General features: G+C 52.2%; 4 protein-coding genes across 5 annotated transcripts; all 4 read right to left on the bottom strand.

Moving 5' to 3' along the window:
• Window positions 1-1,781: 1,781 nt before the first annotated feature.
• On the bottom strand, window positions 1,782-3,803 carry LOC112881302. Its single transcript, XM_025945974.1, has 3 exons — window positions 3,752-3,803; window positions 2,214-3,092; window positions 1,782-2,110 (listed from the first exon to the last, which is right to left on the bottom strand). The coding sequence occupies exons 1-3, from the start codon at window positions 3,801-3,803 to the stop codon at window positions 1,851-1,853; spliced, it is 1,191 nt and encodes a 396-aa protein (XP_025801759.1). The 3' UTR covers window positions 1,782-1,850.
• A 396-nt stretch (window positions 3,804-4,199) lies between these two features.
• Window positions 4,200-8,968, bottom strand: LOC112880451 (putative MO25-like protein At5g47540). The gene is made up of 11 exons (XM_025945087.1): window positions 8,422-8,968; window positions 7,567-7,728; window positions 7,310-7,428; window positions 6,620-6,694; window positions 6,341-6,434; window positions 6,198-6,257; window positions 5,704-5,772; window positions 5,031-5,129; window positions 4,828-4,872; window positions 4,647-4,749; window positions 4,200-4,440 (listed from the first exon to the last, which is right to left on the bottom strand). The coding sequence occupies exons 1-11, from the start codon at window positions 8,545-8,547 to the stop codon at window positions 4,382-4,384; spliced, it is 1,011 nt and encodes a 336-aa protein (XP_025800872.1). The 5' UTR covers window positions 8,548-8,968; the 3' UTR covers window positions 4,200-4,381.
• Window positions 8,969-11,103: 2,135 nt separating this feature from the next.
• On the bottom strand, window positions 11,104-13,369 carry LOC112880450 (cell wall protein IFF6-like). 2 transcript variants are annotated; one of them, XM_025945086.1, is made up of 2 exons: window positions 13,199-13,369; window positions 11,104-12,707 (listed from the first exon to the last, which is right to left on the bottom strand). In XM_025945086.1, exon 2 carries the CDS (start codon window positions 12,668-12,670, stop codon window positions 11,336-11,338), a length of 1,335 nt encoding a protein of 444 aa, XP_025800871.1. In that variant the 5' UTR covers window positions 12,671-12,707; window positions 13,199-13,369; the 3' UTR covers window positions 11,104-11,335. The 2 variants fall into 2 exon arrangements, with proteins under 2 accessions (XP_025800871.1, XP_025800870.1); XM_025945085.1 differs by lacking the exon at window positions 13,199-13,369 and adding an exon at window positions 12,876-13,191.
• Window positions 13,370-19,046: 5,677 nt separating this feature from the next.
• LOC112883008 (U-box domain-containing protein 4) lies at window positions 19,047-22,028 on the bottom strand. Its single transcript, XM_025948220.1, has 2 exons — window positions 20,384-22,028; window positions 19,047-19,576 (listed from the first exon to the last, which is right to left on the bottom strand). The coding sequence occupies exons 1-2, from the start codon at window positions 21,710-21,712 to the stop codon at window positions 19,487-19,489; spliced, it is 1,419 nt and encodes a 472-aa protein (XP_025804005.1). The 5' UTR covers window positions 21,713-22,028; the 3' UTR covers window positions 19,047-19,486.
• Between the last annotated feature and the right edge of the window lie 431 nt (window positions 22,029-22,459).

The following is a 22,459-nucleotide window of genomic DNA, read 5'->3' as shown; positions in this document are numbered from 1 at the left end:
GCAGAGTCCGGCTCCTACGCCGCGGCGCCCTTCGTCCTCCTCAACCATGTCGTGGTCGGCGCCAAGATTACCCTGCTTGATGAAGCGCGGGAGCAGTTGGAGAACATCGTCGCCGGCCTCAATGCTCTGCAGAGCGAGACTCTTGGCGGTGCCCGCACGCAGATGATGGGGAGGAACCTCACCGCAGCGCAGCTCGCCCGTGCGGCGGAGAGCAGCGCGCAGTGGGAAGACATCGTGGAGCACACCAGACGCGAGGCCCAGCTCGAGGTCGGGTCCACCAAGGGTAACCTGAAGTCCATCATTAGCATCGTTCTGGAGTCTGCGTCTGCGTGATAGCGTTATTAGCCGTGACTTGGCTTGTGTACTGGCTCCAGCATCTTTTCTCCTGTTTGGGTTGGGACCTGTACGCGCACTGTGAATCTGTGACGATGTGGATGCTTTTGTTTTGCGACGCTCGGTTTATATGCAGCCTTTTGCTTTCATATTTGTGTCCAGTGACCCGTTTGCATGTAGGAGTACCTCGGCCGACGGACGGCTAGCTGCCACCACCACGTGCGTGCACCGTGCCGTCTCCACGAACGACCGGGCCAGCCGGCCGGCCGAGGCTAGCAACGCCGTCCTGAGGCCGTGTGCTGCCTCCGACGACGGTTAGTTCGCTCGGGGGCGGCAAATTCTTCGGCGGCGACGCGCGTTTTCTGAGGGCAGTACGCTGGCCGGCGAGGCGATGAAGCCCGAGTCGTGGGCAGAGAGCCAGAGATGGTGGCCGTGCTGCGCGCGCTGGATGCCGAACTCGGCGGCTGCCAGTCCTTCTGCTGGTGGTGGTGGGAGGCGTTCGGGTACGTGTACGTCGCGGTGGCGCCGTTCGTGGCGTGACCCCTTAACGTACGAGCGCCACGGCGGGCTCAGCGTGGCGGCGGAGTGCCCGGGGCAGCGGCGTGGGCGTCGCGGTACGGTGCGCGCGCCGGGAGTTGGTCGCCGGCAGCGTGTTCCGGCGTACAAGGTGTACGAGCTCGTGTCCAGGACCAGGAGTACAGGCAATGGGTCCTCGGGCGAAAAGGAGACGACCGTGGTCTGACGGATGTCCATTCGCCTTTTTTTTTGAGGACGTAATTGTGTTTGCCTGTTTTGTGAGTTTGGTCACCAATACCCTGCACGAAACAGGAAACAAGATGGCCCAAAGCAAATTCGAAGTCTGATGACCGAGATCTGGCAGTTCGACTGGGCCGAATTTGCCATACGAACGAAAAAACAAGCAACATATAGCCCATGACCCATGAGCGTGACTTGGAATATCTAAACACATTGCAGCCATCGAAGTTTTGACTGATGGCAAACAGATAATAAGCCGCTTGATGTTTAGAAAAAAAACGTTATGCACATGTGCTCTCGTGTTTGATCTCAAGTCTATTCTTAAGTAATGTGGATGAACGATTAATTTACTGCCACCAGATTAGCAACATAGATGGCAGAAATGGTATTTGGTTGTCGAATATCTGTTTACTGCATCTTATTTTAGCCAATCTGATCACAATTTTTTTTAGAAAAATCCAAAAGTAACTGAAGCCCAACTATATAGCTATGTTCTTCATCAAACCTGAACCAATGAAATTCAGGTGGCAGTCTACCTGAAACACTGTGCAAACCGGATCCCAACCACCAATTACTGAATTAAGTTCAAACAAATCGAGTGCCAGCCAACCCTTGCTAAAACGCTCGAGTCAGCACAAAACATGAAAGATCCTTGTTTCAGCGACATGAACATGAACAGGATAACACGTCTTCCGATTCAGCAGAGATGTTGTGGAAATGTGGAGCACAATGCATTGCATCCACAACCACGATTGAAAACATCAAATCGTAAACAACGCAAATAAAAGGGTAGATGAGGCAGTTCTTCCGATGAGAATCTTAACGCTGTCAGTGAAAGCTTCTTTCTTGCTTGCGCTACTCCATGTCCATGTGATCGTCAGCCACCGCCGCCGCGACGCCCCCATCGCCGCCAGGTCCATGTTCAGCCACCTCCGCCTGGACAACCCCCCGTCGCCGCCAGCTCCATGTCCAGTCACCGGCGCCGTCTCCATCACTCCTTTGCCATCAATCCACCACTTTCCTGTTGAAATACATGCAGGGTACGATTAGACAACCAGGGCAGATCGGTAGGGGGTTGCAAGGAATTAAAAGTGTTTAATTTCCTGGATGAGGTAACGTATCACCAGGGTGTTCTTCCACGGGGCAGCCCATGAAGGTGGAGCTCTCCATAGCCTGCTCGAGGGCGGCGGCCTTGTCGCGGAGCGACTCGCCGAGGACGGTGACGCACGCCCGAGCTGGCAACAGTGCCTCGACGACTTGGCGGGCGACGTCGAGGCGGCTCACGGCCGCAAGCGCCTCCAGGTTGGTCTCCGGCGTCGGCGATGCCTTGTAAGCTGCGTCGGCCTGGTAGTACTGAAGCTCCATCTCCTCCCGGTGCTTGATCTCGGACTCGATGGCCGTGTTGAGACGCAAGGTGTCGACGGCCACATTATCCCCGGCTTTTCCGATGTCAAGCAGCAGCTCCTGGACCACGTTGCGCGCGAAAAGCTTGGTGGTCTGCTCGACGCGGTTGTGGATGCGGATGGCCGGGGTTCGCAGCTCACTGGGCAAAAGGGCGGTGATGTCGAAGACCTCACGCGGGGACGTGGTGGGCAGGATGAAGAGGGTGAGCGGGTAGTCGGCGAGCCGTTCCGGGAGCGCGGGGTTGTCGTTGCGGTCGTCGCAGGCTTGCTTGAGGGCAGCGGAGGAGGAGGCCTTGGCCCAGAAGCCCTTCTCCGTGAGGTCGGGGAACTTGGGGTCAGGCACGCTGCTGGTGTCGTGCCCCACACCACCCGGTTCACCTTGCGGGAGTAGAGCCACTCCGGCAGCTCGAACTGCTTGTCCAGCAGGTACTCGGGGTGGTCGGCGGAGAGCTGCGCCACGATCTCGGAGTAGGACTCGTCGGAGGAGGAGGACGCCATGACGGGAAGGTGGGGTGGGCAGAACTGCAGAAGTGGTTGGATTGGAACAGGGGAGGAAGAAGAGCAGGTCAGGGGGCTCTCGATCTCTGGTGGCTCCCCTCCCTTCGGCGTCTCAAAAAGAAGCTGCCACCCTCTGGCAGAAAGTACGGTGGCACACAGGGCCGTTGCTGTGCTTGTCTTCTTGTGCAGGCTAACTTTTTTTTAAAAAAAAAGATCGCCTATGCTGCATCCTTAGCAAAAAAAAAGCTAGGGAAATAATTTTTGATCTCGCTGGATCGATAAATATCGTTAAACAACATTTGAATTATTGGCACTGGAAAGCAGGAGAGATGCTCAGCTCTCATGGCGGTCAAAGGTGTTCACCTTTGGCACTTGGCAGAGGGCAGGGGCTCCTCCGCCTGCAACTGCAGCAGGTGAGGTCACGGCGGCAGCCATGCAGCTTTACGGGCGGGCCGCTTCGTCTTCCCCGTGACCCAACAACCGCCTCATCTCCCTGAGCCGCCCGGCCGTTGATGATCGATCGTGCCAGACCACAAGACGCACATCCGGCCCAAATTCGCACAACTCAGCTAGTACGACGAGGGAAGCCTAACAAGGCGGATACGGGGGAATTCTCCTGGGCGCTCCGGCGGCGTATCTGTCTCCGGGTATCAACAAACAAGCTTCCCCCGCACGTGGCGCGATCATCCAGCCCCGGCGGCGTACCCTGTTCGGTGCGTTCTAGTGCCTCGAGTTTCTAACGAATGGAACGGTCGTGGCGCCAACGGCGCAGTGCTGCGACGGGTTCAGCTCTATCCTGAACTCCTCAGCCATCATGTGTCTCTGCCATGTATTGAGTAGGGAAATTGATCAGTACACGCATTATCCGCCAATCAACTTGATCCGCGTCGCCCTCCTCCAGTCCTCCCCCTGCAGTGCTCAGGCCTCTGCGCATGTTCACGATGTGTATCGGTGAGTTCTACTGTTTTCTTTCATGTTTCAGTTAACACCGCCATATTCTGCTGATTGGTTTCTTTCCTTTTGGTTGCCTTTTCCACTTGTCCGCCACGTAGTGTGCCCAAACAAGCAATTAAGAGACATTGTACCTGTTAAGTTGGTATACCCAAATGGATGATACTCGTAAGTGCACCCGTCTGCCAAGTTTGTATAGTAATTGTGCATTTAAATCTATTTTATGTCATTGAGGCACATCTATAAAAAAAATGTGCATGAAGAACCCCACAATCTATAGAGATTATCACATTTTCACGGAAGAGTCCAACTCCAACTTGGTCATATAATCATATTGTTCCGCTAAGTCCAACATAATAATACACAGAGGTTTATTATTACACATGCACTTTCTTAACAAAAGAAAATTCATCACAATGACTAATTACATCCTGAGACACTCAAAGTGCCGATATTTCTTTAATGACCTGCTCCTTGTCTGCTTCAAATTGCTCGTCCTCTGATTTATAATATAATAGCAGTGTTAGTTGATGCCAAACTGTTATACTGGCATATTAAATCCAAACAGTCAACGACTACAGTGAATAAATTCGGTCAACATTAAAAAAAAAAACAGATCATCGCTGAACTGAAATATGACTGAACCACATCTAAGGTCTTTGTGATTATTAGCAAGCAACACAAACCAAGCTGAAGCAGGTATACCTTTGTCAATCTTGAATCCAGCAAAAAAGCGAAGAAGCTTGCTCCTATTAGTGACCAGTATGTTCACAACCTCAGCCGGTTTGTTTTTATTTGCAGCAAATAGCTGTGATGCATAATGTACAATGATGAGTGTAAGCAAACTTCTGTGGATTAAAATAAATGCTATGGGTGTACTACTTACCTTGAACACGTGAAATGCCTCAATTTGAATATTTTTACTTGAATCCTGAGAAAATAAAACATTAAAAAGTTGGAAGGTAAAGATAACATTGACAGCAATAGTAAAAGAGGTTAAGGGGTCACTTGAAGGGTAGATCACTTCAAGCGAGGATAATGTGTTGATTGTAAGCTCAAGTTGCTACAAGTGAAATGAAGTATACTGACCCTTAAGAGATTCATCAGAATCATAAGATTGTCTTTGGAACTAACATAGCGCATCATGACTGCAGCATTTGACCTATCCAGCAGCATATCTCCCAACAACTGAAAGGATAAGCATATTAACGTGACAATCTTGATCAATTAAGAAATTATATAAGATCTTGAAAGGTGCTCTCTTCAATCATAGCTGAGAAGGCTCAGGAAAGTTCAGTAGCAAGCTACTTGACCATTCAAACTTCAAACAACACAACCTAGAGTTGTTTGATTAAACGTTCCACTAACAAATTGTAAAAGCACAGTGAGGTGCATGAGATATGCAGGATAATTTTCATATGACAGAACAACACAGCATAGAATGTTCCAAAAAGTGCTAGGCGCTAGGCAGGCGGCTGTACCTTTCATAGGTGGCTAGAGTAATATCACATTATCATGAGTTCCATGACTGTAGTCTTTCCTTATCTCCAATTTGTTCCACTTTTATACAAAGATCAAGCCATAAACCGCCCTAGACGGAAAAATACCTAACTGCTACGCAAGGCGGTGCTGTTCCACCTAGTTCCCTAGACGATCCGCCTTATGAAGCAGACTTTATAAATCTACTGAGATTTGCACTCGGCAGTTAGTAATCCATAAAAATAAAGCACAGACAAAGACAATCATAAAAGAAAGGTAGTACCTTGATAGCTTGCCTTTTCGTTATGTAGTTGGTCGATGATAGCAACCTGGTGTTGAATTCTTCAAAGAACTAAGGAATGGTCATGAAAGAGGTTAAGATTAGAAAAGTAAAATTGCACGAAAGAAATGGTACTAATTAAGACATATCAAGTAGATCAGAATAGGCTATGATGCCAGCCAAACTAGGCATTGAATTAACCAATAATTCGAAGGATTATCCACATAAATTTCTTATGTTTCATATAAGAACCATCAATATAAATTCTAGTGGTTCACAAGTAAAATTTAGATTGCCAACAATCTATCGATCTAACCAATCCGATCAGGTTAGCTCGAACTAGAGAATATTATAATCAGGTATTGCTCGAATGATGCACTAGACGTTGACTAAGAAGATCATAAATAGATTGAACATATACAGCGCCAAGGAAAGAAACAAAAACATTTGTAAATGAAATAATTTGCCAATAATGTTCCCAAGGTAGAAATACTGACCCAATCATAATTATTGGTGAGAAATTCAGCCACGGTTGCTTTATGCCTTGTCAATAATTCCTGGTTACAGTAGCATAATATGATCAGACTAGACTATAATATATGGAAAATATTGTTAAAGGTACAAAATTTAAGGAACTCACCTTAAAGGTTGCAGAAGCATCAGAAGCTATGTCAAAATTTGGAAGCTGTATATAGTCAAAGAACTTCTTCATGTGTTCCGACTCTAAAACATACCTGTCGATGAACAAACACTATACAAAAAATTAGTACCAATTTCGAAGGAACTTCGAATTCAACGACAATGGGGAGAAAGAGAAATAGAACTAACTGAAATGATACAAATGATGTGATGCTTGATTCATCGACTAATTGTGACAAAGCATATACTGTGTAGCAGCATTTAAATTCAGCTGTGTCACCTTGCAATGCTTTGGTGGCGAATACATTCCCTCAACATAGCACCATAATGTAAAGCAATGTCCATATTTTCATACCTGAAAGGTGAAGAAATATAGAGAGAGAAGGCGCAGATAATGAGCAAAAAGATACAAAGCTATCCCATATTAAAAAGAATACACAACTAATTCCAGATCACGCTAATGGAAGCTATTTCCCTAAAAATAAGCTAATGAGATATTAAAATACTAATCACATTTTTTGTGCTGCCATGGCATATAGTGATTTCCCCCTTCATACGTATTGTCAAATTCATGTGTAAGCAAACATGCATGAACATACGCAATAATCTAATCCCTCAAATGATGATAACTGGATAGTGTTGAGTTCAAGGGTAAAAGGGGAAAAACATTTTTTAACCGATTTTATGCACCTATAAAGTATCTGGGGGAATGAAAGGCCACCCAGTCAGTCCAAAAAAGTAGTCTGAGAACGTGAGAAACAATGTTTAGCATCCTATTCAGCTTTATTTACTGTAGCATTCAACCAAGTATCAAAATCAAATAGACAGATGGAGGGATATGGAATACATGGACCAGCGGTTACATGGGTAGCATTAACAAACAAGATATGAAAATCTTCCAATGATTTATTTGAAAAAAAGAGAGAGGGGTGATCATCAGTAGTTGCTTTTAATCAGACATTAGCCTTACCCTGAAATTAAGATGTCCAAGAGATCCTTATTTGACTCAAGGTACTCAGACGCAACTATCTTTGAGGATACTTGCTGTCTTTGCAAGTTTGCAACAACTTGAGTAGCATCTTTCCTAGTCTGCAACAATCAAAAGTAGAGATGCATCTTTAAGTATTTACCGTGTTTTTTTGTAAACACAATAGGAGAGGGACATAATGAAAGCTGTCTCAGTAGTGTTACCAACCTACATACAAAAATAGTATTCAAGTTATATACCTCCAGATTTAGTTTTGGAAGATGTATGATTAATAGCCGTAATGTGTTCTCCCTGAAGAATTCTTGGGTCAGTTGCACACATGCTTCTGTTACAGGCTCCGATTCACCATTGCCATATAGAATAGACTTCAATTCCCTGATATTTTTGCCAAGCTCTGCCATCTGCATAAACTCAGCCTTAGGTAAAGCTCATTGTAATGGACATAATACACTGCATATTTGGATACTGTTTTCTTCTTCTATAGATGACCATAGGCCTAGATAAGTATGCAAAGGTTCATGTACAATATAATTCTGGACATGAGGTTGTTCGTGCATTGTGGTTTGCTGGTGGTGACTTCAGCATAACTCAAATCGAGATATCTTTTTCTGTCAGGGCAGCAAAAGCTTTGCCGCAAGTATTTATTAGAAGAAAAATAAAAATAAGTTGTGTGTACTTTAGGCCGAGATATCTAAATGTTACATAGTCATACTTATGCTTACAGACACTCGCAACTAGTAGTAAATCACTAACTCTGCAGTGAGTTATGATGACAAGCTGCCAGATTAACCTACAAAATGCTCATATTTGCACCAACTAATATCATAATTAAGTATTATGCTGATACACCAAAAACCTATCTCCAGGAGTTTACTTGCAAAGCAAAGGCAAATAGCCTTAGACTCGTATAACTGCTCTGGCTTGCCAGCACCATTTCCAACTATTACGAAATTAGCCGGATGCAAGGGTATTATATGTATCGCGGACTAAGCAAACAGCTCCTACGCCCACGCGGAATCAAGGCCGAACCCGCGGGCGGAAACGGGGAGTCGAAGCCACGGCAGCCCTCAACAGAGGCTCAGATTCGATCTCACCTTCTCCTCGCGCTTGGCGTCGCCGCCCCGGGAGCCGGAGTTGAGGTCGAGGTGGACGAGGTTCTCTCGCGTCTGCCGCACGACGTCGACGGGCGTCCGCGGCTTCGACTTGAAGAGGCCCTTCATCTTGGCCCCGTCGTCCGCTGCCGCCGCGGCCGCGGCCGCCGAGGCGGTCAGGCGCGGCGGGGAGGGCAAGGGCGAGGCCTTGGGCCGCCTCCGCCCCGCCGACCCGAACGAGAAGCAACCGCGCAGGAGCGCCACGAGGTCGCCGCGCGGGAGGGCCCCGGAGGCCCCCTGCTCTCCTCCGCGCGGGTGGGGGCGCCGATCGGAGCGCGGCGAGCAAGGGGAACAGCGAGGGTATGGGGCTCGAGCTCGTGCCCGTGATGCGCGCGGCGCGCTGCGGTGGGGCGGGGGGCGGATGATCCGGTGATGGATGGGCAGGCAGACGGGGCGGTGGGGCACGAGGCCGAGATCCCTATCGACCGGTGGTAAGGACGAGGCCGGTCGCGTTTCGCGACGCTTCCTCCTGGCTGTCAGCGTCTCGCTGTCCCGGTCTCATCAGTTTTGCTCTCTCCCTGCTGGCCTGCTGTGCTCGGCCTCTTTTTTCTCTCTACCGCCTTTTTTCTGCGCACACCAACTTTGTGATCCGCTTTGGATTCAGTGACGACGTCGATCCGATCCTTCTCCTTCCTGGGACGGATCGCGGATATCCACGGCCTGCCGGTCTGCCACGTGAACCGGTCTGGCCATTCATCAGGGATTTGTTCGTGCCAAATCGTATTTAACTCGGTGATTTAGCCGCCAGGGCAGAAAGCACTCGTGGAAACGCTCGAGGGAAGATAAAAGGGGAAAAAAATCATGGAGATGCGCTTTAACTTTCACTGTTTGGGATTCTTAGGACGCCTTTTGGGCTTTTCATCCTTGCGCCGCACGGGTATTCCGAGCATCAACCCACACGGAATTTGATCGGCGCAAGTGTCCTGCTACAGTCACACCACCTAGGACTAGGAGCCGCACACGAGATGCAAGAGGATACCCAACAATCTTCTTGGCAAGGAAGGAGCAGGGCAGTAGTCACTCACCTAGTAGGTCTTTTGCCTCGACAAACATGTAGCTCTCACTGTCAAGGTGTCGCATAATCCATGTCATTTGTTAGTCTTGATCAAGAGACAACGACGAAGCAGTTGAGCCAGAAAGGAGCCTAGGTCCATGACTAGTGTCCTGCAAGATGCGCGGTCCAGGGTCTGGGTCTGTGGGGGTGGCGGATTGCTTTGATTTTCTGCACGTACAATAGTGGACTATGAGAAGCGAAGTCATGTAGTGGTACCGGAAAAGAGTGTGGCCAAGGACGAAACAAAGAAACAAAAAAAGGACACGGTACAATGATTCTTGGACCCAATTATTTGGCAGTTTTTTCGTTTACTTGTGACCGAGTTTACTGTTAGTTGGGGTTAGGTGAAAAGAAGGCGTCATTGGCGATTGTGAAGTTCCAAGAAATTGACCTTTCTAGTCTAGTTTATTGCTAGTGGAGCGATAATGATATGGCATACCTCACCAAGTTTTCAGGATATGTTTGAAAAACAAGAATCTTACACGGGTTTGGGCAAACAGTTCGTTCTGCATTCGAGATGAAGTCATCAGGGACAAGGGACCAGGAAGAAGAAAAGAAGAAAAAACATGGGCATGGACTAAAAAGCCCAGACGACATGATGACCTTGTGACCTAGCAGTGTGCTTCTACTTTCTACATTTCCACCGCAATTGGTATGTGTTGAAATTTATATCTTTTTTTTTGAGATGTGTACAAATGTATGTGGATGTGCTAAAGAAAATACATGCGTGTGACAATGGTCCACGTACTTGCTGTCAAGTGAACATCCACTCCTCCTTAAAAATACTTTGCTACTCTGAGATGGTCATAATGATGGTAACAACGCGAGGATTTGAGTACGGATTAGGCTTCGGGTTCACTCTCGCCCTCCAATCCATAGCTCGAGCTAGAAAAGTATGAGCAGTGGATTAGGCCAATTGACAGCCAACTAACAATTGCAACGAGGAATCTCAAATCTTAACACGAGCAAGGGGGCGTTTGGATTCCTGGACTAAACTTATACCCGTCACATCGGATGTTTGAACATTAATTAGAAGTATTAAATATAGATTAATTACAAAACTAATTGTATAAATGGAGACTAATTCGCGATATGAATCCATTAAACCTAATTAGTCTATAATTTGACAACGTTGTGCTGCAGTAAATATGTGCTAATGATGGATTCATTAGGCTTAATAGATTCATCTCGTGAATTAGTCTCCATTTATGCAATTAACTTTATAGTTAGGTAATATTTAATCCTCTAAATTTACATCAAATATTGATGCGACCGGACTAAAAATTAATCATGGAATCCAAACAGCCCTGGCACTGACAAAATCATGTGCCAGTGTGGCCAGCGGGTAGTGTAGGACTGAGGCTTCACACTTTCACAGCAACTCAACCACCACCAGTCTGTTACAGTCCTAGATCTTGCAGACTGGCACCTCTGTTGAACCAATCAGAAGTCCGGCATTCTACTACCGGCCACCGTACGGACGGTAGGTAATACGGTAATGATCGCCGACGAACTTTGAGGACATCGGTCATGGTTAGCTCGCAAAACAGCATCAGAAGCTAAAACCTCAGTGCTAAAAACAGAGAAACCAAACCATTTTTTCATCAAGTACTGACTGATACATTAAGGCAGAGCAACTAATTCCCGATCTGACAAACCTAGAACAAGAGCATGAGAAGGTGGTGTTATTCCTCTGCGCTAGTAAGATTTTCAGCTGAGACCACTGCAAATGCCGTCTCTTTGCTAGTTTGCTTCGCTGTTGGTTGTGGCCACTGGCCGGTGCTTGTGGTGATCCGATGGAGATCAGAAGAACGCCCGGCTGCCGTAGAACACCTTGGGGGACGGCTTCTCCTGCTGCCCGCCGGCCGTCGGCTTCTTGACAGCGCTCGAGTCGGCGCCGCTGGAGTCTGCATCGGAGGCGGCGGCGGCGAGGCTGCTCTTCTCGCTGCTGCAGTTGTCCAGGTCCAAGGCCGGGAGCTTCATCTTGGCCAGGGAGTCCGTGAACTGCTGCATGCTCTTCATGTACATGTCCATGATCCGGTTCCCGTCCACCTTCACCTCCTGCTCGATGTTGACGCTGATCACCGGCTTGTCCACCGCGGCCTCCGACGCGGCGCCGGGCGAGTTCGCCGCGGGGCTCTCCTGGACGGTGCGGGACGAGTCGACCTCCGCGTCGGCGGCCTCGGGCGCCGCCTTCTCCTTGTGCCCGGCCGACGAGTGGGCGTTCCCGGACGGCTCCGAGCTGGAATTGGACTGCGGGGTGGCCGGGACCGCCGCGGAGGCGGGGGACTCCGTGGTGGACACGCTGCTGACCGGCGTGTCGCTCCGGAAGCCGCCCACCGAGTCCGCGGTGCTGTGGTCCGTCGAGAAGCTCTCCACGAGGCGCACGCCGGCTTCGTGGCTCAGGGTCGTGGCGCCGTCCTCGTGCTCCGAGGTCAGCAGGCTCTCCGAGCTCTGCGCCTCCACGGCCGCGCACGGCAGCCCGGTGTACTCGGACACCATGATCTGGTTCTCCTCCACGAGATTCAGGTCGGGGAACTCGATCTTCTCGTACTCCTTCCCGCTCCCCGCTCCGGCGCCGGCGTTAGTCTCCGGCTCCTCCTCCGGGTCGGCCAGCGCCGGCTTGGGCGTCGGCGAGATGGGCACGACCTCCGGCACGACCCCGATGTAGGACAGCTCGAGCTGCAGGAACCCCGAGGGCGTCTGGAAGAGGTCGCTGGTGGTGAGCGGGAACTCGCGGGCGAGCGTGCCCCCGTCGGCGGCGACGACCTCCGGGAGCGGCACGAGCGCGAACCCCAGCAGCTGGTCCTGCAGGTAGTTCTTGACCCGGCTGAGCATCCAGACCTCGCAGCGGAGCGCGGCGTCGACGTCCCCCGCGCGCACGCCGAGGCGCAGCGACTGGTCGAACACCGGGTTGCGGCCGCCGCCGTTGACCACCTGCGTGGATGCCACCGGCGCGCCGTCCCCCGGCAGCGAGACCCGCGCGTACACGTCCTGCTTGTGGTAGATGCAGATGTTCTGGATGTCCCGCGCGCTCCGCACGTGCACGTCGACGTACCCGATCAGCTCCCCGGTCCCGTTAGCGGCAGCGGCGGCGGCCGCCGGCGCAGAAACCGCTCCTCCCTTCTGCTGCTCCATGGCGAGACCACACTCTACTCCTCCCAAGCCTCCAACCCTGCGACCACAACCAAGAGGAAGCAAGCGACAAATCAGACGAAACCCATACAATAATTCACGCTTATCTTCTTCCACGGAATTCAATTCAGCGGGCGGTGGGATGGGCAGCTGCATAGTCAAAATCCGAGGAGTAGGTGGAGCGAAACTGTCGGCAGATGATGCTTACACCAGTGCGCCGAGCCAAACAAGCGGGAACTGCACACCAGCTCCACAAGCTTCTTGAACAGTCTGCTGATCCCTCCTATCCTTACTCGATTCAACTCAGCCACGCATCTGGAGCTGAAATACCCCCCAAGAACCCACCGGAGCTCCGGCGAAAGCGTCGCTCTACTGGCACTAAAGAAAGGAGTTCACGATGCGTAGGTTTCCATCCCAATAAAGGCAAGGGAAAGCGCGAGGAAGAGCTCAAATCCCAGCAAAGCAGAAGAGAAAAAGGGCAAGATCTCCGAGCAGGGGAGGGAATTGGAGCAGATTCGCGATGCCGCTTACCCTGTCCGAAGCGCCTGCCCCGCTCGCGAGAGAGATGACGGGGACGAGCGAAGCAGAGCCACTGGAATCAAGCGGAGGAGAGAGCGGAGCGGCAGGATGGGGGGCTCGAGGATATAACACGAACACCGAAGGGGATTAGGGGGGTGGTAGTAGTAGTAGTAGATTTTTCTAGCTGCCTTCGCCTTTTTCTACCCCCTTTACCTAACTGAGCTTGCTTTTATTGCCTTGTTTGGCCGGGCCGGGCCGTAGCGTCAGTGTATGTAGGACTGCTGCCATGTGCTTCGTATAGAATCGTAGAGACAGAGTACTGTACAGTATTCAAAGGCGCCCAATTCCCCCGTTCATCAGACCCCGACCGCATACGTAGCGATCAGCCCACTGTTCATCAAGTAGTAAACAACCCGGGCTCGATAAAAGGGCCCAGGAAAGGCCGCCAAAGGGGTCGCAGAAAGTCCGCGGCCGGGAGCGCAGCGCAGCCCGTGGGGGCGCTTTGCCCGCCGTGACAGCCCGAAAAGTCAAGGCTGGTTCGCGCTTTCGCGGCCGCGCTCGGCTTGGCGCCTTGCGGCGGCAGCGCGCGTGAGGGGGGCGGCCAGTGGCGCGCCGCCACCTGGGATCTTTTTTCATGGGCAGGCCGCGTTGTTTAATCGGAGAGGCGGAACCGAACGGCGACGAGCGAACCGGCCGGACGCGGCGTGGGCTGCCGGGTGCTCTACCAGGTCCGCGGCCGCGGGCGGGCGGGCGGGCGGGGGTGGGTGTGGGTGGGCGCGTGCCGTGGCCGGCGGCGCCTGTCCCTGTCCGTCCGCCCGGCGGGGTCCGGCAGGGGAGGGCCCCGGCGCGGGCGCGCTCGCACGCACGCTCGCGCAGGGTTTTTCAAGGCGGGGATCATCACCTCGCCGGGGGGCCCTTTTCCGCCATCATCGCGAACGAGCGGGCGGGTTCGCGAGCCGGGTCGGCGTGGCCTTGCCGCCGGCCACCCCGCGGTGGGGCCGGGCCGCTGCGCCTGCCGACCGCGCGGCGCACGGGGACGGGCACGGGGCGACCGCGCTGGTGCGTGCGCGTGCGCTGCGGCGATGGAGCGGCCTGCGGCCAGGAGCGGGACGAAAGCTTCGGCATGGTGGAGTCTGGAGTACGCCGATGAGTAGGCAGGCGAAGACCCGACCGAATCTGGCCCATGTGCGGTTGACGGCTCCACGGGATGGACGGACGGGTGGTGGCAGTGGCGCCCATGAGCCGGGCTTTTTAGACCGTTTCTTCTCCGCCTCGCGGATGGTCCTGCAACCGTCAGCATGTGCCGGTTGCGAAGCATGTTCTTGCTGGGTGGGTGAAAGGAGTGGGTCATCGATAGGCCCGGAGACCGCACGGTGAAACGTCGGCTCGGCACACATTTCTGCACTGTCCTAGTCGCCGGCGTTATTGTTCTTTCAGCTGCCGGGGTTGCAGCTTGGACGCCGTCGAGCGTAGCTGGAGGACTCGACGAGAAGCAGTGTACGCCGATGTCAAATGCTGCTTCACGCATGGTCGAGTAATGTTGCTTACTCAACCGGGCCTATCCAGAAATCAGAACCAAGACATTTCGCAAGTTGCCTGAATGCTGAGTGCAGCTGTGTTTGTTTGCCTGAATCCAGTCTCTAATCACCTCTGCTCCTTGAAGAACTGAATCCTGATGTGGGGAAAAAGAAAAGAAAAGCTGAATCTCCTCCAAGTTCAGAAGCCAAGCAAAAACTGGCTTTTGAAGCGAGCTCATGCGACTTCCATCATGATGTTGAGGTGGCACATGCGCGGATGTAATGGATTGACCAGAAGAAAGTAAGCAACGGCACATCAACGTGTGCTTGATGGCAACTTGAGTGCAAGTATCTTGCTTGTGGATCCAGCGGTTTGTTATAGTTGTGACCACAGGGAAAGGTACTCTCAGATTCTAGTTAGCGATGGCCTTTTTCTTAGTGTAGTTTAGGCGTGGCTCTCCCGCTTGGCAATACTAGCTCCCTGAGTCCAGCAGCCAAAGCCAAATCAAGGCTCATGTAACCTCCTCCTTTTTGGAATCCATGCACCAAAATGCTCAGATGCCACATAATTAGTAGCAAGCACTTGCCGTAATAGTATATGGATTAGTACTAACAGCCGTGTTATCCTTATGGAGGGCCGTGCCTGTGGCCTGGTTCCGAGGGATTAAAGTTTAACCCGTCACATCAAATAAGAATCTTGCGATTTAGAAGTATTAAATAAAATCTATTTACAAATTTTTTCACAGATAGGTACGGTGCTAATTCGTGAGATGAATTTAATAAGTCTAATTAATTTATACTTTGTTACAGTGATGCTACAATAACCATCCGCTAAACATGTGTTGATATATCTAATTAGATTCATTTCGCGAATTAGCCCAAGATTATGCAATTAATTTTATAATTAGATTTTATTTAATACTTTTAAATAATAAATTTTTTATATGATAGGGTTAAAATTTAGCCTCCGCGAGACCCCCTTAAATGTTGGGTCTTTTGTGGTGGTTGCTACGCCTGGCATATCGGTGGTCTATGTGTTTTCGGCGACCCCACAGCCTGAAAGTGAAACAAGTGTTCAAAGACAGTTCCGATTTTCGAAGCAGATGCCACTTGCCCGATGCTAAAATCTCTCCCAAGGAATAATTCAGGCTTCAAAAAGAAACGACAAAATAGTTGCGAGCAGTTGATTTGGGCCCGGCCCAATACTAACACCCGATTACGAACTTCGATACCCAAAACTCCACTCAGAAGAGTTTCCATGGACCTAAAAGAGTCTCCTGCCCAAATAAGGGATAAGAAGTTCACATAGCTTTCATGTTCTTCGATGAGCGATCGACGTTGGCGTATTCAGACGGCAGATCCTGCCCAGCTGCCGCTGTTCTTCTACAGCGAGTTTGACTACGAACGAACGATCCGCCATGGTAGTACAGCTCCTATCCTGTTGTAGGGCACGAAGAAATGGTTCTGATCTGTAATAGTACGGCTGAGTGGTCGATGCGTATCAGGGAACGCTGTTCTGGAGATTGGGTTATCTGAATCATTTTCTTTTTTTATCAACGTTTTATCTGACTCAGGGGGTGTTCGTTTCCTCCCCTCTAAATTTTAGACCCATCACATCAAAGAGAATCTTATCATTTAGAAGTATTAAATAAAATCTTTTTATAATTTTTTTTTGACAGATGGGTGTTAATTCGCGAGACAAATTTAATGAGCCTAAATAATCCATAATTTGCCACAGTGATGCTACAGTAATCATCCACTAATCATGGATTAATGTACCTCATTAGATTCGTCTCGCGAATTAGACCTGGGGTTCTGCAATTAGTTTTGTAATTAGACTTTATTTAATACTTCTAAATAACAAGATTCTCTTTGATGTGACCCCTCTAAAATTTAGAGGCAGGGAAACGAACACACCCTCAATAAATGCGTTGTGCGCATGCTAGGCTGCTAGCGTTCTTGTCTTGTCTTCTCGCCCGACCGTTGGAGCCGTCGTGATTGAACGCTTGATGACGTAGTGGGAGCGTGGAAACGAACGCTGACGGTGCGAGCTGAGGGAGCCATGTTTGGCGTGTTGCCTGCTTTTGTCCTGAATCCCTGACTGATCGGGGCTGAGCTTCGTGGAAATGGAACGCGCTGCCACGCCTTTCCGGACCTCTCCCCGTGTGTCCCTGTCATCTCTATCTCTAGTATCTCTACATCAGTGTTGCTCTGAAACACTGGGATTTTCTTTTATTTTCCTCAGTGTTTGGCCCATGAAAAACAAGCATGGAATTCAGTCGCCCAAAGTCCTGGTCGATGCGCTGCGTGCCATCTCCTGGTTGCACGGACGGCTGGGTCCTTGGACATGCCCATCTACATGGTTGGCCTTGGTCCCTCGCAATACAAGCCCGGCGCTCGCACAGTGCGGTGACGGTACAGCACGGCCAGCATCTCGCCCCCCGCGGCCGGCGCACATGGCCGTGCCGTTACGGACGGCGACGCCTCGTCACCGCCTCACCGGTACGAGCCGCTTTCGGCTCTCTGCGCCTCGCCGCACGGAACCGCAGGAAAAACACACCGGCACGGCGGCACGTCCCCGCCGGCCCTGGCCCGGCGACGGCGACGGCCGCCGAGACCTCCGATTTTCCGGTGCAGGAACGGGAACCTTTTCCTTTCAGGACAGGGTGCTTCCTTTTCTTACAGGTTCCGTGTCGCACTGTTGCGCCCTGTACAGCCTGTAACGGGGACGAGGACACGAGCTAGCGAACGAACCGGGGGTCGCGTGGATTGGATTCAGCGGCGGGAGAGGAGTAGTGCACGCCGTCGATTTTTACAGGTCACGAAGCAAAAGAAAAAAATCGCAAGTTGCCCGGCAGCGTCGGCGGCAGGAGGAGATTGGTCGCCAACCTGGAACCTGGTGACGTTTTTTTAGCTTCTCTATACGCTGACCGTCAAGTACAGTCCAGAGAGACATCGGCGCGGCAAGGGTGCAGCGGATTCAGCGTTCAGACTGGAGCGTGCTGCGCGCCTCTTGTTTTTATTCTTGCACGAGTGGTACACGATTTGATATTTGTTAAGATACTGCTGGATATCTGAAGACTTTGCTGTTGCAAGCTTAACACTTTGATACAGAGGGTCTTTCAAAAAAAAAACACTCCAGGTACAGAGGCAGAGCCAAATCAGATGCAAAAATGACCTGTAGGTTCTGCAACCTGGCTTCTTGCGTCGAGTGTGACCTCTGCTGGAATCCGTCGTCAGTACGATGGCTCTAAAAACATGGAATATTTCCAGGCCTGGTATTGTTGCAAGCTGTTCACCAAATCAGAGGCAGACTTCGTCATGTGGCTGGCCTACCGGTTCAGTTAACGGCTTAACGCCGCCGGTCTCCCTCACCATTTTCGAACCCGGATTAGTCGAATCCTCTCCAGAATTGGCATCGAAAGCGAGCGATCAGCCCCGATCGCATCGACGTCGTCGTCACATCCCTGGCACCGAACAACAGGGACGCTCAGGCCAGCTGCCGGGGGCAGCCAGCGCCCAACTGGGTTTGCGTCCGCGGATCAGCCTCGAATTGATTCCGTCTCCTGCTCCGCTAGACAGGTCGCACTCTGATGCTGCTATGAACGAGATGATTGGAGCGAGCGAAATTTTCTCTCCGGAACGGCGCCAACCATCTGCCGAGGAACATGGCGCCGGGACACGGGCCATTGGCCCCTGTTGCGGCCAGCTAGCCGGGACAGTGACTCGAGAGAACGCAGTCTGTGCAATGCGATGGAGGTGATGCCGATCTTGTCTCACGGAGATCGCAGTTATACCCAGCAGAAGATCCAGGATCGGCCTGGGGATTTTTAGCATGGGCTTTACACATTTTGGGTTCATGTGTTGAAATTTCTGACAGTGATGAGAACCGACGAGGTAGACGGCATATCCAGAGCAGTCGCTAAAAGGAGTCACCATTCGTGACAGCTTGCCTAGCCGAATGGTTGGCGATCATAAAGTTCAGAAACTTCCATTGCTGGCATTCATACCCCGTCGATGTTAAACTGTGAAATCTCCGATATGTATCTTTTGAAGTGCTAGCTCAATTCCTGAATGCTACTGCCCAGCAAAGACAAAACATCAGCTCCGCCATCCATTACAGCAGTGTAAGTTTCTGTCTTGATCATACAAAAACTCTGAATACATGGAGTTTTCCGTGACCCAATTGCTGGGCCTGGGGAAAAGCAGGAATTCAGAGATGAACGGGAACAGCCCTAAAAGATCTGCACATCTGAGTAGCAAAAATGACAGATTATGTTGAGCATGTGTGCCATACGTTCGAAGTACCAGATCGTTCACCTCGCGGAAACACCACGAAGTCAGGAGTACCGAAACCACAGATTCAGAGCAAATGAGGGGATCATGACGAACAAGTGCAACTAGATAAAACGAACAGGGGAATGTGGACTCCAAACCTCAAGCAAAAAAACACATGGTTGAGGATCCAACATTCTCCTATAACCTGACAAGGCCATGCAAGCAAACCCTAGCATCCTGTACACAGCTACAATCCAGCATATCATTAACCTTAGCACCCAAATCCTCCGCTGACATCCCCTGAAACCTCTCTTCATTGATGTTAGTGACCAACCAAAGCATCTCGCACTCCAAACCACATGTCTATTCACATAAGACATAACCAAACCGATCCAAACCAGCTGTTATTTACAGATGATCATCACACCACATCCCCTCAGGCAGCTGCTCCGATCTCAAGACTCCAGCAGAGAATGAAGCAGACTTTGACCACATAATTCCTGATTTACCTAGCCAAGCTTGTAGCTGCCACTGATCCAGCTCTGCATCCAACTCCTTGTCGCTGCTCCCGCAGGTAGCCAAGCAAAGTCTCGGCCTGCAAATTATATAACAAAACCTTGGTGACTCCACAACTTCTGTAATTTGGAAGCCCTTTTCATAAATTACTAAAAGAGATCAGCACATGCATTTTTTATTTGTAAGCCAGACAAATGAACGCACATTTGTTCCAAGCTAGGCATTCTCTTTTAATGAACACCGATACTTTCATAATAAACTAGCAATTTTCTTAATTTAACAAGATATGTTGTTTCCTGGAAGGACCTAGTTAGTAGCAAAAGCACTGCAGTGTTGACTTGCAGAAGGCAGCAAGCATCCTCCTGTGCCACTGAAGATTTAACAGATCCTCGACTCTGCTTGACAAATGTAAAAAATAAACCTAGTGCGTATCTCCACAATGTGAACCGAATCCAGAGGTCAACACCTGACTTTATGCATGCCACCTAGCACGAACGCCTTTTAACAAGCATGGATAACACTGAGCATTTCATAGGAACAGGTAGAAATCTACCTAAACCACGAGTACATGTACAGTGAGCCCTTTCTTTCGTCTAGGTTTAGTGTACTTTTCAGTACTTGGTGTCAATCAGACTTCAATCAAACTCAAACTGATGACTCCGTTGCATACTGTTTAGTACAATCAGTTCTAAACAGACAGGCAAGGCAAGTGACTTCAGTCACATCAAACCCTCAAAGGACTTCAACATCGATCTAGTCCAATCAACAACTGCAATACTACTCAAATAAAATTTAGCAAATCATGCCCGATTCCAACCAAACATTGATTAGCCAATAGAATGCAGCTAAACCTAAAGAAGCACGAGTAAAAGTTTGTGTTGCGTACCTTGTGCTTGGCACGGGCAGAACCGGACTGTGATAGCGCGACAAGCGGCGGGATGGCGCCCTCGCGTACAAGAAGCGCACGGTTATGCGGGCAATCGGAGCACAGCTGCAGCAGCGCCACCACGGCGAACTCCTTCTCCTTGGCAGGACCGTCCTCGATCGCCTCAACCAACGCAGGAATCCCGCCAGCCTCCACCACAGCGTCACGGCCCTCGGCGATGCCCGCGAGGCTCCCTAGAACCACCATCGCCTTCTCGCACGTCCCGCTGCCGCGTTCGCCGATGAGGTGCACGAGCGGAACGATGGCGCCGGCGCTGACCGCGCGCTCCTTGTTCCTGCGCGCGGAGCAGAGGCGGTAGAGCGTGGTGAGCGCGTCCTTCTTACCGCGCGTGGAGCCAGCGGAGAGCAGCGCGACGAGCGGCGGGATGGCGCCGCAGGCTCCGATGGTCGCGCGGTTCTCCTCGATGCCGGACAGGCTGAGCAGCGCGCACGCTGCGTTCTGCTTGGCCGCGGCCGTGCCAGTGCGGAGCGCGTAGACGAGCGGCTTGATGGCGCCCGCCGACGTGATGGCCGAACGGTTCCGCTCCTCCAGAGAGAGGTTGAGCAGCGCGGTGACCGCGTTCTCCTGCGCGACCGGGTCTGTGCTGCGCAGCAGCGGCACGAGCGCTGGGATGGCGCCCGACACCCCGATCAGCTCCCGGATGTCGGACCGGTGCTTGGCCAGCAGCCGTATCCTGGCGGCGGCGGCGCGGCGCGCGTCCGGCGCGGCGTCGGGGCCCAGCGCCTGCACGCACGCGAGCACGAAGGGCTCCACGCGCTCCAGCGGCGCGGCGTCCGGCGACAGATCCATGGACTCGAGGTCGTTCAGATCCACGGCGGCGCGCGCCGGGTCCGGCGCGTCGGATCTGAACGCCGCCCCCGCCCCCGCCGCCGCCATCGCGAGGCGCTCGAGCTCCCCGGAGATGTCGGAGTTGAAGCTGGAGTAGTCCGAGAAGTCCCGCGACAGCTCGAGCAGCTCCGTGGCGGCCGCGTTGATGGCGGAGGACGACTTGGCGACGGCCGCCGGGTGCGCGGGCCCCGCGGTGGCGGCGAGCTCGCTGAGGTGGAAGTCGATGACGGAGTCGGTGAGGTTCTCAATGTCGGAGTCGCCCGCGCCGCCGCCCCCGCCATCGCGCGGGGCCGCCGGGGAGCCCGGGGCGGAGTCCGGCTGCAGCAGCGCGGAGCGGATGGTGCGCATAGAGCGCCCCGGGCGGCGCTGCGGCCCCGCTGCCGCGCAGGGGCTCTGCCCCGGCGAGGGCGAGGGGATCTGGGAGCCGGCGAGCGACACCATGGCGCGGCAGGCGGGTGGCGAGTGATGATGAGGGAGGACGGAGAGGGGGAAGGTGGGGAGGGGAGGTGGTTGGGCGCTGTACTGGTTCCCTGCGTGTATACACGTATACGCTCGCTCGCCGCCGATGCTGCCGTGCACAGCACAGTCCGCGCGCACCGCCGCAACAAACAAGCACGCCGCGGGCGGAACGGAACGAGATGCGAGTGCGGCGTGGATCTTTGTAGCCGCTTTTGCTCGCTCGGTGGCTAGCTAGCGAGGGGGATGGGATGGGATCCCGGGTTGACGGGCAGACAGGACAGGTGGCTGTGTGCGCCGCCATGCCTGCTCTGCTGCTAGCCGGCTTAGCCGACCCGTTGTTTAGGGATGGGCCTGATATCACAATGACACGTGGGGCAGGGGAAGCTGTGTGCGGAGCTGTCAGTGGGTTGGAGTGGAGTGCCAGTGGCGCAGTGAACGCCGAGGGCAGCAGCGCGGGCGGCTTCTGCTGGCTGGCGACTGGCGTGGCCGGCGCCGGGCCGTCATGAGTGGGCGCGGTGCGCGGTGAGGACGGGGGCCGAGCGAGCAAGCAAGAATCACTTTTCCGTTCGCTCCTCGACCCCGCTACCGGCTACCGGCCGGCGCCAGCCGCCAGGCTAAACAAACCGACGACCCTGCCAGGCTGCCTCCGGCGGTAGCGTTCGTCTCATCATCGGACGGACGGACCTTTGCCGGATGCGGATTTGGATGGGCGTGCGCACGGGCAGGGCA

This window comes from Panicum hallii, chromosome 2 (genome assembly GCF_002211085.1).
Source record: "Panicum hallii strain FIL2 chromosome 2, PHallii_v3.1, whole genome shotgun sequence".
NCBI lineage: Eukaryota > Viridiplantae > Streptophyta > Magnoliopsida > Poales > Poaceae > Panicum > Panicum hallii.
Note: the sequence above shows the minus strand (reverse complement) of the source record. Positions and strands in the feature narration are given on the sequence as shown.